Source organism: Poeciliopsis prolifica, unplaced genomic scaffold (assembly GCF_027474105.1).
Source record: "Poeciliopsis prolifica strain line A6 unplaced genomic scaffold, Auburn_PproV2 SCAFFOLD035, whole genome shotgun sequence".
Taxonomy (NCBI): Eukaryota; Metazoa; Chordata; class Actinopteri; order Cyprinodontiformes; family Poeciliidae; genus Poeciliopsis; species Poeciliopsis prolifica.
The window spans coordinates 728,295-743,782 of NW_026562410.1; the positions used below are offsets into that span (position 1 = coordinate 728,295).

The following is a 15,488-nucleotide window of genomic DNA, read 5'->3' on the forward strand; positions in this document are numbered from 1 at the left end:
TGGAATGGAAGCAAATCCTCATGAAAGTTGTTCTGATAACTTTGGGTTGGACCGATTCAGGGTTGAAGTCATGACGTCGCATCTTGTGTCTATAAATAGAGACTGGCAGCGAAAACTATGTCTCTCTTGATCTTTGTGATGCCTGCAAACAAGTGACAAAATTGTACAATTATTCACAGTTTCTGTTGCACATTGTTTTATACTAATGCTCAGTCATGGCAACATGCAAGTTAAATAAATATATAAGTGCGTCTTTACGTTAATGCTTTTAGTAGGGATTTCAGTTGTCAAGTAAAAGCATTCAGGTTCAATTAAACAATATAAGTAGATGTTGGCATGATCTATGTCTCAAATCATATAATGCCCATATGCATAGCTTTTTAAAATTTACTTATCAACAAAGAGATGAAAATATTTCCAACCATACGTACAAGTAGTAAAAAAAAAGTCTAACAAAGTGGAATGTTTTCAGAAATCTCCCAAAAAAAGAGAAAAACATTAAGATCAATCATGATTTTTTCAGTGAAAAGGAAACCAATTTAAGTGAACAGCTCTGTGTTTCTTACCTTCTGCAAACTTGTTCTCCAGTTCAGTGTTACCGATGGCTTTAGCTGCAGAGCACATCTGCCGCAGCACCTCCTCCAGGCGGCGCATGCAGCGAATGATGCTTCCTGCAAGAAAACAAATGCTCTGAGTTTCGGAGACGGAAAGAAAAACAGCCAAGAGTTCATTTTGAAGTTAAATTAACAGAGCTGAATTGAATAATCGCAAAAATTTCTCATTTTTCTTTGGGTTGCCAGAACACACGCATACACACACAAGAGTTTATCGAATCCTCCCTCGGGTTTCTCAACCCAGATTCATATTTCTTATTATGGTACCATCCCATATTTTACTCATGAGATCACTTCTGGGAAAACTCTGGATTGGGAATTAAACCGCACAATAAATACTTTTTTTTTTCTTTACCCCCCCAAAAAGCAGCATTAAAAAAAGAGAGAAAACATAAGAACGCAGTGGGAGAAACGTTGGATACGTTAAAAAGCCTGCCAGGAACAAACCTTCAAAGATGTCCGTCATCTTGCAGATCTGAGCGAACGTGGCCCCGTTGGCCCAGGCGAACACCACATCCATCAAGTGAGGTTTGAACTGGTTTAGGTAAGTCTCCTCATCGACCTCCAGCTTGGCATCTGCAGACACTTTGGCGATGCGCTTTGCACACTCCTGAAAGCAACAACAGTGGTGTTCACATCTCGGGTGAAGCTAGAATTCCTTCCAGCTGTTCATGCGTCATAAAGTCCCACCTGCATTTGTCTGAGCGGCGCGGCCAGCTGCTCAGTTAGCTTTGGCATCTCGTTGGCCTGCGGGCCGGAATGACTTCCATTAATGATCAGAGAGCAAAAGAAACTAAATATGCTGCTGTTTAGACCTTATATGAGCCTGGCTGGGGAGATGCTGATAAAACAGTGAAGCCTGCAAACTGGGATTATTTAAATAACTACTTCCTGGCACTGCATCCAAGCTTTAGTGATGGTTATTTTGACAAGTTGGATGAAGTCTGCAGGATAAAAGCCAGAGAGGGGAAAGAAAAAAAAGCTCTGCTGAAAAATCTGAAGCTGGATCAGCTCTGCTTCATTAGACAGCACAAACAAATCAACCTCTAGTTTGTTTTGCTAGCAGAGCAGTAAAACTGGCCAAGAATGCAACCTGATCTGGACTCGGTTGGGATGGGATTCAGATTGTGTCAGGAGTGTTTGTACAGAGTTAGAGGAATTGTACGAGTTGCTGTGCGTCTGTTCATACGTTCTCCTGGAAGACGAAGCAGGACAGGAGAGAGGTGGCTTGTTCCACCGACAGGTCGTTGAAGAGGCCGTTAAACACCATCTCTGTCAGCAGGAGCTCATCGGCACTGCATAGTTTAACACACACTGTTAGCACTTTGCAGAACACCATGTTTTTATTGTTTTTGTTAAACAGAGGCAGAGAGGAAATGTGGCAGAGTTACAACATCAAGAAAAACTGTTCTCACAGCAACTCAGATTTTAAAATTTGAAACATGAGAATTTAGAGTCCCTATAGAATAAGCTAAATAAGAACCCATAGGTCTTTACCAAAGAGAGATGTGGTCAAACTGCACTCTTACAAATGTGTATAAACCATTAAAATGTAACTGCTTCAACGAGGAGTTCCAACAAAAACTAATTAAAAATGAATCACTCATTGGCCTTTTTCATATAAATCTGCAGCAACAGCTATTTGGTTTCTAGTAGCTGGATGTAAGCTGCCATGTTCAACATTCTCTTAATGGCTTGAAATACTTCACTAAAATTACACTACTTAACTAATGACTATAAAAAGTAGCTAAATACATTAACAGCTCGTGTTAAGTGAAATTTGTTGTCTGCTCTAAGGTAAGCAGTTCAAGAGTGGAAATTGCTACAAACAGCAACAACTAGTTTAGAAAACCTTGGAAATTCCTCCTACCTGCTGATTTCACAGGCGACCCTGCCTTTCATCTCGATGACATCAGAGGGGCTGGCGAAGCCGAGTCTTCGGAGGACTCTCTTTCGGCACTTCAGCTCGTCCATCTGCAGGACGGTGCGAGCCTTTTTCAGCTCCCGTTTGGCGGTTCGAACCTCGGTTGCGATCTAAAGCACACACATACATAAAATGTTTTCTTTTAAAGAGTGATTTGAGAGCAAATTCAGATCTACCAGTGCAATCCAAAACGCAGCATGGTCTTTTAAAAGCCATGTCATTTTTACTACCATCTGTTTTGTGAGCTCATCTGAAGCAGAACATTAACTGCCATAGTGATTAACGGAAGGAACAGCAAGGAAATTCAACACGATAAGTTACATATCTTGTGGCACCAATAATTTTTTTATCTCTTTCCAAAACTACTCCAAGCCAAAGACGCAAGACTGCACATTTATCAGCAACGTCTCTTTAGGTGAGACGTTACCAGATATTGCTTCATTTAACTGAACTTGCGCATCTGACTGACAGTTGCTGAGAAATTGTTGCAAAAGCACAAATTCAACATATTTAAGTGTTTTTGTTCCCAGTGAATGCTGACACCTTCCAGAAACCAAGTTACATGTGAAAAAGGTTTTTTTTAGCTTCGGCGAGACATGAATTCAAATGAAAGACTTCTTTGTCGTTTATGCTGCAGCTCAAAAGGTTGGACAGCTTCATGCTTTACTAGACAAATTAGGTAAGCAAATAAGGTGAGTGCTGTGGTTTTGGTTAAAGCTGGTTCACTGGCGAGAAATGAAAGAAAAAGGTTGCTCTGCTCAGGGGATAGATACGAGACGTGGTCAATGTGTCACTGCAGAGACCAAACATACTAACCCCAGTTTATTACACAACTTTATTTTCTAATGCAACAGCAAGATGTCAAACTTGTTGCAAACTATGCATCAGGTTTGTTTCATCAGACCAATGGAACCTGTCTGTTTTGTGTCTCATAAACAGTTTAAAAGAGGAACGGCCCAAACCTGACATTAGGTTTCACCAACTCTAATTTGAGGTTTTTAAAGACTGCTATGAATAAAATTTAAGACCGATATATTTTTACCAAAACGAACAAACTTCCTCCAGCCAACAAAGTTCAGATTGACAAATTTGAACTTAAATGACCTAGCAAGGTATGTTAGCAGTGAGTCACTAGTAGCTTTAACACAGTGCAGAAGTCTTAAGAGTGACTCAAACTTCTGCCCGACAGAAAAGTTCAAAATTATATAGCCCTGTCAAGACATCATTTAAGCCCAACTTAATAAAAAAAAAATTAAGACATTTTAGGACTCTTAATTACAGAAACATTTAAAACTTTTCAAGGGTGTGTGCTCTGAAAGCAGGAAGCAGAAACTTTTATTTTATATCATCTTATTCTAATGAGACGGTTAACCTGGGATTCCTGTCAAATCCCATGGATGAAACGTGGTCAACACATGACCCTTATCCCGAATAATTTCTTCAGTTGAATTTATATAAATTGAATTTTTATGATGCATAATATCTTCTGTCCATCTGCTCAGACTTTAAGGTCTACTACCCTGGCATCCCCATGGATTCCACACTGCCTTTTGATTCTTAAAATAAATCCATCCACCTGCTTTCCTGTGAAAATCGTACCGATAATTTCACTTTCTCCCCACCGCTGTATGCTAGACCATCAGAAAGCGAGGATTTTTAACACTGGAACTGGGAGATATTTTAAATATTACAAATTTATACGCATCTAAACAAAAACAAAACAAAAAAAACCTCAACCAAAACCATAAATAAAATGTATTTCGGAGTTTCTGCAAAATTGCCCTTCGAAAAATAATTACCAGAAAAGACATTATTGAGCTCTGTCTACATTATCATGTAATTATTTGCTTATTTTGACAGACTATAAATAATTCTTGATCAAACAACACTTTTGAAATCCATAGGAACTTTAATGCTCAGAGTGGTGCGTCACAGTGACAGAGAGGACGTCTTCCACTTCGCCAATTAAACCTGATAGTAAGTACTATGGAAATCCAGTTAAGTTTTAAGGTGCTATTAAACTGTAACATAATTACGTCAATCTGTAATAACTCAACCACCTGTTACATCTACAGTGTGGCTTCTAACTTGATGTTTTTAGTTCTGTTTTTTCCTCTTTATTTCTGTCAAATCTCCACAGAACACAAATCCTCATTTTGTTCTGTGACGCTGGGGATGATTTGTTTTTTAACTGCATGGGACTTGGAGGTCTGAAACATTGATTGTACTGGTTTAGTGCAGGAAAACAACACAGAGGAGATAAAGAGACGTGGAAACATAAAAGAAAAGTTCAGTTTATAAAAAGAAGCTGATTTTATGTGACCTTTGACAGCAGATGTTGGGATATTGCTGCTTTCTTCCTGCTTTTGTAAAAAATAAAAAAAACTAGAAACAATAGAAGGTTATTGGCTATTTTCAACTGCAACTGCTTTGTCTAAATGAATAAGTACACATTTCATTAAAATAGCAGCAAGCTCCATCCATTGTTTTATTGTTTGACTCATAGTAAAGTCTGACTATGAGCAAGAAGATCACGTCAGATTTAACTTGTTTGCACAAACGCATTCTTACCTGGGCTTTCCTCTCACACAGGGAGTAGACGGATTCTAAGTTGGGGTCACTGTGGAGTGTATGTGTGTACATCCGGTGTTCAAAGGCCTCCACCTTCTGAATGACCTTCTTCAGGCCAGGGTCTTTGATGCCCATATCGTCGATGGGGTCAAGTAAAGGAACGCCGTCCGGGAACCGCTTCTGCACCTCCTGAATAAGAGGAAAGAAAACATCCGGATGAAGAGTTTTGTTAAAGAAATTTTTATTTTTTAGACATGAAGCCTGTACCTGTATGGACTTGAGCATGAGCTGTCTGTTGTCATAAGGCCTGAGATCTTTAGGGATGTAAAGACGAACTGAGCTGATCGAAGTGAGGAGGTGGAGCATCACTGGAACCACCTGGGTAGAAATACGAATTAAAATGTGAGCGGAAAGCGTGATACGCACAGTTCAGTGTGCGTGTGGGTTAGTTTCACCAACCTGCATCTCTCCGGTCTCCCCTGGAGCAGCAGGCTTGGCCGCTTCAGTTGCAGAGTTTTTTGCACTTTCTTTACTACAATGAAGCAAAACCTCGACTACGTACAGCGGCTCAGAGTCTCCACAGGCCTAAAGCATGAAAATCACGTCAGTCACAGCAACATTTAACTATAAACTGGAAGCAAATTCATACCTTCGATTTCTTCACATTCTCAAATTATAACCAGGCTTTGAAGTATTTTAATTAGATTTCCGGTGACAGATTACACAAAATAGTGCGTCGTTGTGAACGAGAAGAAAAAACAAGGGGATCCTTTTTCCTCAAAAACAAAAAAAATAATAATAATAATATAATAATCTAAAAAGTTCAACTTACATTTGCATTTAGGTTTTTTTTTTCTGTTAGGATTTTATTTCTGGGTATCAAACTGCCTTGAGAAATCATGCAATTAATGAATAAAATCCAGCTCAGGGAAAATATGGAAAGATTGAAAGAAGGTTGCAGTTGATGTAAAGATAGATGGACAAAAAAACCTTAGGGACATACAAAAGATTTGAGGCTGGAGAGAAAGGTCTCTCAGGATAAATAAGCCAGATGTTCAATAGAAAGGTTTAATTTAAAACTTATTCATTCTTATGCACAGTTTTGATCACTAAATTCCCAATAAAACACACTAGCATTAGTGGCAGTAAAGTCTGGCTTACCTTTGTGTTTGTTTTCTTGCTAAAGTTCACAACTACTCCCCAGCCAAAGTCAGTGTCCTCGTTTTTCACCTGTGGCATCAGTACAGGAAGTTTGGCCTTTAATAAAATGCAGAAGTCTGGAAATATTCCCAGAATCTGAAGAGGTAGAGAGCCGTACCTTCACAAGTCGGCCCGGCTGGAGGAAGGGCAGGCAGTATTTGGGCTTGTGGATGAATTCTTGTATCTCTTTACCCAGCTTAGCCAGCTGCTGCCTGATCTTAAAATATGTAACAACACTCTCCTCGTTAGGAATCTCAATGGTGTGATACTGCTCCTCTAACTTCTTAATTTCTGCAACATAAAAATAAAAAATGGAAGCAGTAATCTCATTAAACTTGCTACAACATTACCCATAATGGTGTTTGCCAACCAGGGTTTTTTTTTTCTAACTAAGTCTGGCATGTGTAGAAATAATAAACAGGATGCTGACTCTCAACAACGCCAGGCAAAGCTCTGTAGTGCTGAAACTGGTAGAAGGACTTCTCCAGCATGTACTCTGGGTTGATCTCTTCTACACGCAGCAGGTTGAGCACCATGTTGTAGGTCAGGTGGAAGGCACTGTTCAAAGGGTCTGCTGAGCCCTGCAAAGCACAACAGAAATGTTGGGTACAGCAGAAAACAGACGAGGTAAGAGGTTTACATCCAAGTACGCTGGAGTTGCTGACTCCAATTTAAAAACTTGAGAGATTTTGTAACCACAGCAACATTTCACAGCCACTAGTATCAGGCCGTGTGGTTCAAACAGCTGTACTGTATATTTATAGCAACATGCATGTAAACGTGTCAAATCAAAGACAGACAATCAAGACTCTGGGTTCTCTGTGAGAACGTTGCCAAGTTATGACAGCACACCAAAAGGCCTGATGACCCTTAATGCGATCAGCTTAGTCGGCCATAATAAGATCAAAGATTTATAGCATTCAGATTTACTGTACCTTCAGTAGCTGTTTGCCCACAGCTGGATTCATCTTCTCATCCACCATAAAAATAACTATTCCTCTGTCATCCATTCCTCTCCTGCCAGCACGCCCCGACATCTGGATGTACTCACCTGATGTAATCTGGACGAAAAGGAAAAAGGCTTGTTAGATGACGTCTGCCCCAATATCTGCAGAACATTAGATGTTTTTCCATTGACCATATAATTGCACAAATTGGAATTACAAAAATAAATTAGCTTGATGGAAAAATAAAAATCTTTGAAAAAAAATTAACCTTTTTTTGACAGTGTTCTGTGCAAATAGAAACAATTTTAGTAATGCTGACTGACCCAAAGCCAAGGTCAGATAGAATCAAGAAAAGTTTATTCTGATTTAACTTCAGACAGCAAGAGAAAAATGTGTCCATCTTCTTATTAGGTGTATGAAAATATCTGCTTTCAACTCTAAATATCATTTTCCAAAATTAGGGTTTTAATAAAATGTTGACCTGCACTGTATTACCAAACTGTGCAGCTTAAATGTCAGGAGCTTTCAAGGATTAAATACAGAAATCGAGAACTTTCCAAACATTGAAGACACCCTAATTGAAATTCAAGTATCTGTACAAACCCTGTGTTTTGCAACCAAAACAAAGGGACTCCGTGTTGACATGATCACTTCTTCTGATCAACCATGCCACAGTAACAGATTGTGATTTTCACCACAGCATGAATCAGGAATCAGTCGAGTGTTTTGAAGTGCCTGCGTGGAGCTTTGGCACCATCAGAGGCACCAGATGTTCTTCATGAAGTACTTGGATTGGAGGGATGTTTCCCTCTCACTCTCTTCAATCCTCGCCGTGTTTGTGTGTGCATGTCTGCAGCTTCACACACGGCCCCCAGCTCTTATAAACAATACGTGGCTGTTTATGTGGCAAAGCGAGCGGCTCCGTTTGAAGACCTTATAAAGACTTCAGAGCGAGAGGCTGTGTAATAGTGAACACTAAGTACAAGCCAGAGGTCTTTTAAAGGGACAGACAGCCATGTCTTCAGGCTGATTTATTTTACTGTAGATACACATAGGTGGGTTGCTTTTTCAGTCAAACTTTTCCAAAGACATTACCTGCTTCCGATCACCTTCTTGCCTATCTACAAAACTTTACTGCAGAAATTGTGACAACCGACCAATCCCTTTGAAAGAAACAGTTTTTATCATAGTCAAGTTGCTGTAAGAGTTCTTACAAAGCGGTGGTTCTTGCCATCAAATTTGCGTGCACTTGTGAAGAGAACGGTCCGAGCTGGCATGTTAATCCCCATGGCGAAGGTCTCTGTCGCAAACAAGGCCTGGAATGAGACAACAAATCGTTACCATTGTGTGATCAGCGTGCAAACCGGGGTATTTTTATATGACTTCCGAGACCTTGTAAACAATTGCATGTTTGTAACATCTGATATCAATCCCAATTTGTTTTTCTCTTTGAAACAATGCTACAATTTTCACACCACTTGAATTTAGCATTTTCTCATCTGTGAAAACAAAAGAGGACTTTGTGTGATAGGCACATAAAGTGAGGCAGATTGCAGTTTACTACAAGTCGGAGGTACGAGCAGAAGCATTGTTTTGCCAATATTTCACCTGTGAGGAAAGTAAACAGGAATACATAAAACATCCCCATCAGCCCATATCCAAGCTAAGACACAGTAGAGGGTTATGAAGCTGCTTTAGCTCTACCAACGTGACGAAGCATCTTGAAACCGATGCTCTCTGATGTGAAGAGGATATAAAAAGGTGAGCAAACCGAAGACATCCACACAAAGAAACAACTAAACATGCTGGGTGAAATTAAATTATGTTATCTGCTTCAATAATAGCAACTTGCTGACAATGAAGCCCTGTACAGCTCTCCCACTCTAGGGACACAGATGAATGGATGTTGGGTACCAAACGTCCAATGATTGGTGGTTCAATTTTATACACAAGAAAAAAACTGATTATTTCAAAGACTGAAACTGACAAAAAAATCACCTCAAACTGCTCAGGAAGTATGGCAACTTGCTCTGCCATCTTTAGTTGATAATAACTGAAATTGCATACATCAGATCCTTGTTTACACTGTTAAAAAAATAGTTTTCCAATTATTTGTTCAACTAAATACAACTTTACATCACGTCTTCTTTTCGATTTTGTGTTTTACATGAAAAATTATGTTTTGTTTTCCTTCCACTTTACAAATGTCCACAGGTACATGTTGATCAGTCACATAAATCTCAATGAAATGCATTGAAGTTGTAAAATGTCAAAATGCGAAAAAGTTAAAGGCAAATTGATGATTTTACAAGAAATTACATAATCCTTTCCGTTCACTTGTTTCAATTACGGGTGGTCGATATCAACAGCGTGGAATTGGTATCGATTATCGGCCAAATGAGCTTTAGTATATCGGCATATTGGAAATCAACCAATAATTCAATATCGTACATCCCAAGTTTCAATATGTTTGAAAAAGCATCTCTTCACAGAGACAGAGGTACCTTGAGCAGACCCTCAGAGAAGAGAATCTCAATAGTCTCTTTCAGGATGGGCAGCAGTCCTCCATGATGGATTCCTATCCCTCTCTTTAAGAGTGGCAGCACATGCTCGACCTGCAGGACACCCAAAAAAAACACAACCCTTCATTACTGCGACAAAAACCAAGACAGCACAGAATTTTCACTTGTGTTCGTGTGGGGCCTGAATGACTTGGCCATTGCTACAGAAAAAGGAAAAACACGACTAAATTTAATAAGGAACAGAAGAACCAGCTTTTTAACACATGCAGCCTTTTTCCATCAAGGTGGTTAACTGGAGGAAATTGTGAAGCTTTTTTTTTTTTTTTAAGTTTTACAAGGTATCAACGTCAAGAGTTCAAAAACACATTACAGGTTGTGTGGAAACTGTGGCCTGCTTACCTGAGGCAGCTTCTTGTCCTCTTCTGAAAGACAGTCCACTGCATTGTTGAACACTTCTTCAACCAGACGTTTCTCATCATCTGCAGCAAATGAAAAAGGCGTTACTGATATTTTATTATAACTGCACAAAGTAACAGCTTCATCAAGTAAAATTTTGAGTTATTTTAAAAAGATATTTTCAGTTTCTCTTGGCATGCACTGCATATATTTCACAATTTCCACCATGGAAACGTTAACCACTAACAGACTGTCATAATATGCAACATTTCAGCAAAACTGTGATTACTTTTGTCACTGTAGCCTTCATTTGACACTAACTTGAATTAATTCACACAAATGCACAAACTCCTGAGTAAACACATTGAACCAAAATATGGCTTCACTTGCTTAAACAAATGTCCAACATGAGTTCATAAATTGTAATACGTAGCTAGACTTGTGGATGAAGTTGTTTAGCTCATTCCTAGCTTAAAATACTTAGAAACATAATGAGCTAGCTTGATTTTTTTAAATCTGATTACATGTTCTCTTTGCTGAAAGATTTGTTCATTCTTTAATCATATCTTCTGTGTTTGGGGATTTTTTTTTAAAGTCAACTTTTCTTGGATAATTCAGAGCACACAATTTGTGGAAATGAGATTTTTCTTTGGCAGAGTTTATCCATGGTTTTTATACTGAGTTGATAAAAACTGGCAGCTTTACCAGAATAAAGAGCCTGCAGCGATGGAGGAGCACAGCATTAAAACAAACCTCATTCATAATGGTGTCACAATCCAGAAGAAACAAATCATGATGAGGAAAGAAAATGTTTCATAATATAACTTCAGATTGCATGTTTTACTTCACTGGATAACGTTAACAGCATCAGAATGGGAGCCAAAAATCACTTTAAAACTGCATTTTGTCCAAAATCAATTTGTCTTCCAGTCGAAACTCCTTTTATTATCTAAATGTATGAGCACAATAAAACATATTTATGACATTACTGCAGTGAGGTCATTTTGTCCAGGTTTTGATATCTCAATTTCAACTCCTACCCAAATTGTTAAGCAACAGAAATGTTTTTTCATGATTACTAAGTAAGCAGTTTGCTCACCAAACAGATGTGAAAAAGATTAGGTGACTTTGTCCTTTTGGGATGATAAAGTGATTAATCAAATCTTAGTCAGCATAAGTACAAACAATCAAATTAGTAATTCCAAGAATAAAATCAATAAAAGTCAAATATAATTAATTAATAAAATTTAACAAAAGATATACTTATGCTCCGCATAAGGATTTCATCTGGATTAAATCAACAAGCTAATCAGAGGTTTTATTATGCAAAATTAACAGCATGGTATTTTTACTGAAAAAATTAGAAATAAGAAAAGTGAAAATTATATTTAAATCTTCACAAATGCCCATACCATTGTTAAAATCCAGTTTGGACACCTGCAGGGCGTAGGCCTCACAGTCTTTCTTACTGAAGCTGAAAATGATCACTGGCTGGAAGTTCCTCTCCATGATCATCTTCACTATCTTGAAAACACTGGATGGTCCTAAGTAAATTGTACAAAAATACAGTTTTAGGTTAAGTGATTAATATAGTGTTTCATTTTTGTCTTATTTAGACATTTCCCCTGCATACCCTTTGTGCCTCCCTTTCGGTTTCGATCCCACTTGCCACCTCCACTGCCTCCCCCGGACTCCCCAGCATCTCTGAGAACCTGCATGGCTGTGTTGAAATTATCTTCTCTGAAGTCCCCCTGAGGAAAGGTGCACAAGTATACACTATTTAAATTGTGTATGATAACTGTTTTATGTGACTTTTATAAAAAGTGTGGACAAAATCTTTCCACACTTTTATCTTTCTTCAAAGAAAATATAAAAAATGTCTGAACTCCAGAGGAAAGGGTGCAAAGGGACTGTGTTTATTGAGTTAAAGAAACCATCAATAACAGCAGATTATGGTGTACTTACATTCTCATCAACCACTAGGTGGAGTCCATCGCCCCCTGCTGGAAAAATATAATGTTGCAGTGGAGTGGGCCGGTAGTCTGTATAAACCACATGGCAAGGCTACAAGAAACGAGAAACATTTTTATGTTTCTTGTCAGTATAGACAAAAGAGACAAAAAGAAAAATCCTTAACAACAATATTTTAGAGTACATCATTTTTAAAATTGTCTTAATCTTTTAAATTAAAGTTAGTTTCAGCAAAGAGAAATGCAGCCCACCTGCTTGTGTAGATGACAGATCCACTCAGCAAACTGTTTGGCATTCGGGATGGTTGCAGACAGGAATACATAATGCACATTATCAGGAAGAAGGATGATGGTTTCCTCCCAAACCACACCACGCTCTGAAATGAACAAAGAAATTCTTATTAATGACAAAAAACAACACAAAAGCTTCAGTCGGAGGTGAATTGTCCTATTTTATCTTGATGCAGAAGCTCCACATTTTTGGGAAAAGACGTGCATCAGGGAGGTAGTATTTTTAAACTACTTAAAATAGAGGAAATGACTACAATATTGTTCTTAAAAAATACAGCAATTTATATAAAAAGTAACATAATTTGACAACATGTATAATTAAAGGATTTTACTGTTTTAGTTCAGTTCTTAAGGGTTTTCCGTGTTAGTTCCAGTCTCGTTCGAACACTTAGTTCTAGAGGTTAAAGTTCACAGCTAAAAGTAGTAAAAAACTTTTCAATAGAACAGTCTTGAGTTAGACATTCACAGAACCTTGCATAATGTAAGAAAGTTACATGTTGCAAGTGTATGTTGGCTAGCTTTGTTACAAGTTCCTAGCTAAAATTTGAAGCATAAAAACCAGAAAAACTAAATCTGTTAACTTCAGTGACTTTTTACAGCATGTTCACTGTTGAACAGAAGCAGTCAAATTCCCAGTGACCTCTCCTTTCTGTACACACCTGCATCTCTCATGTAATGGATCTCATCAAAGATAACCCAGGCTACCTCCCTCATGATCTCAGATCCCCGATACAGCATGCTCCTCAGAATCTAGGCAAAAAAAAAACAAAAAAACAATTCATGTCAGACCTGCTGCACAATGAAAACACATGTCATGAAAATCGTATTGGGAAGACAATACCTGCTATACATCAGCTGTAACAGTGTTACATGAGGTATAGCAGACTAGTGTGTATTATAATGTCTCTACGGTGGACTAATCTACGTCTCACCTCTGTTGTCATGACAAGGCAGGAAGCAGTAGGATTGATGGTAACATCACCAGTCATCAATCCGACATCCTGGAACTCTTCATACATCTCTCTGTACTTCTGGTTAGAAAGTGCCTTAATAGGACTGGTGAAGATGACTCTCTGCTTCTCTCTAAGAGCCAGAGCGATGGCATATCTACAGGAGAGAGAAATTAATTTAGAAATAACCCACAATGACTAATGACTTAGATAACTGATCTCTTATTCATGTGCAAAGATCCAATAATGTGCAAACGAATAAGTCTATGACACTTATTCATTTAATTATGCATTTAGAGAATGCTGTTCAAGAGCTAAACTCTTGAACACTATGGTGTTAGTGTGGTGTAACACAGACTTAAGGGTTTAAAAAACTAATGCCATTAAAATCAAGTGAAAACTGTTATAACTGTAGAGGCTGGGGGATAAATTAGTGCTTAAAGGAATTTCAGGCACTTAAAAACAGGAACAGTTTTTATTTAGCATGCTTACTCTGCACAGACAGTCTTTCCTGCAGAGGTGTGTGCAGATACGAGCACAGACTGGTTGTTGTCGATACAGAGGATAGCCTCACGCTGGAAGGGATCCAGTACGAATGGGTATTCCTGCGGGACAAGTATAACGTATGAGGAGAAAAGAAAAAAAACACTACATTTGTTTTTTAACAAAAATCAGATGCAAAAAGTATGTAATAAAATTCAGTAGTGTCACATTTAACATATATTACAAGTGTAATGAAATGTAGAAACCAGAAAGTTAAATTAACTGCTATACCTTAGCTGCTTTTCCCACTCTTGGTTTCAGAGGTTTATACTCCTCTTCAGCTGGCAGAGCAACCTGTGGGTTACAGATAACATTTAAAACAACTGAACTGTAAAACTAAAAATGGCTGTTTTTGTTTTGTTTTCTTTGTACCTCATGTGAGCATCCTTCCACGGTTTCCACCTGTTCCACCTTCACTTGAGGCACAAATTCTGCAAGACTGAAATAAACAATAAAAACATTCATATCTAAGAAACAGCATCAGCAATATCAGTGTATGCATTGTTCACATTGCAAAAACCTGGAGTGCAATAATTCTTGCCCTATGCAATCCCAGTGTTAAGACCATAAATTCAAAAAGAATGAAATAGCGATTAAATTGCAACGATATGGAGATCTACTTCATGACAAGTCCACAGAAAATAAAGTTTTTATGGAGTTTAAATTAAAAATCTTTACATTAAAAACATATTGTTCATTAACATTTTTTAAAATCAAATTTCTTACTCTTTCGGACTCTACTGAGTAGATCTTTTAGTTCCCTTTTGAGCAATGATTCAACATTTATACAACTAGACAAAAACCAAAAAATCTATTTTACACACTTTTTTTCTACATAAAAAGTACTAACAACCTCAGTGTTTACATACAGTATGTCTTCGATTTCACCTCTACAAGTAGTTTGTGTTTCATCTTACTTTAGGTCACTGGACGACACTGCATCATGACGAGGTTTCTTCCCAAACACCACCTCCTCTCCGCCGTCACTGTCCGCCTCCCTCTTGACCCGAACAGACGGGCCTGCATCCCGGTCAGCACCGCTTTTACCTGAAGATTTTCTGAAAGACACCAAATACAGCAGAGCATAATTTAGCTGTCTGCATGCAATTCAAACGCTTAAGTTCCACCACGTTTAGAGCTACAAATGTGTTCCGACTCTAGTCACAACGGAGCACAGCTACAACGTGAGCCTTATCCGAACAATTTCCACACTCGATTGCGTTTTGTGACTAAACTAGACAAGCTAGCCAATTAGCCGGTTAGAGCAGTTGGCTCGCAAGAGCCAGCATGCCAACGTTTACGCCACGTTCACGTGGCGTAAACGTTGGCATGCGTGGCACTGATATCAAATATAAGACTTTATACGTTTAAAATATTATACCCGGTCTCTGTTGAGGCACTCGTGGGATTCTTTTTGCCAGCAGAACCTTGTTGTTCATCGTCAAACACGCTGAACAGTCCGTCTCCAAAAGGGTCCGCCATGTTTGTAAGGGACAAACTTCCCACAATGCAGCATGAGGCTGTTTCGACAGTTCCGCTACGGAAGCCTTGAGGTGCAAA

The 15,488-nt window shown here is 38.5% G+C and overlaps 1 protein-coding gene across 1 annotated transcript; it reads right to left on the reverse strand.

Moving 5' to 3' along the window:
• Window positions 1–29: 29 nt before the first annotated feature.
• Window positions 30–15,488, reverse strand: mtrex (Mtr4 exosome RNA helicase). The gene is made up of 27 exons (XM_055052531.1): window positions 15,310–15,488; window positions 14,846–14,986; window positions 14,301–14,367; window positions 14,160–14,222; window positions 13,878–13,990; window positions 13,368–13,542; window positions 13,095–13,185; window positions 12,397–12,521; window positions 12,140–12,238; window positions 11,808–11,925; window positions 11,587–11,718; window positions 10,178–10,257; window positions 9,761–9,871; window positions 8,471–8,572; window positions 7,245–7,370; window positions 6,740–6,890; window positions 6,428–6,600; window positions 6,271–6,339; window positions 5,569–5,694; window positions 5,377–5,487; window positions 5,110–5,298; window positions 2,485–2,648; window positions 1,804–1,909; window positions 1,305–1,361; window positions 1,062–1,224; window positions 567–671; window positions 30–142 (listed from the first exon to the last, which is right to left on the reverse strand). Exons 1-27 carry the CDS (start codon window positions 15,408–15,410, stop codon window positions 90–92), a joined length of 3,111 nt encoding a protein of 1,036 aa, XP_054908506.1. The 5' UTR covers window positions 15,411–15,488; the 3' UTR covers window positions 30–89.

Excerpts from the sequence above, each read along its gene's own strand:
- mtrex (XM_055052531.1), bottom strand. The coding sequence starts at position 15,410 with ATGGCGGACCCTTTTGGAGACGGACTGTTCAGCGTGTTTGACGATGAA. Across the intron at positions 6,601-6,739 it reads TTTGCCTGGCGTTGTTGAGA|AAATTAAGAAGTTAGAGGAG; the intron begins GTCAGCATCCTG and ends TTTATGTTGCAG. Across the intron at positions 2,649-5,109 it reads TGTGTGAGAGGAAAGCCCAG|ATCGCAACCGAGGTTCGAAC; the intron begins GTAAGAATGCGT and ends TGTGTGCTTTAG.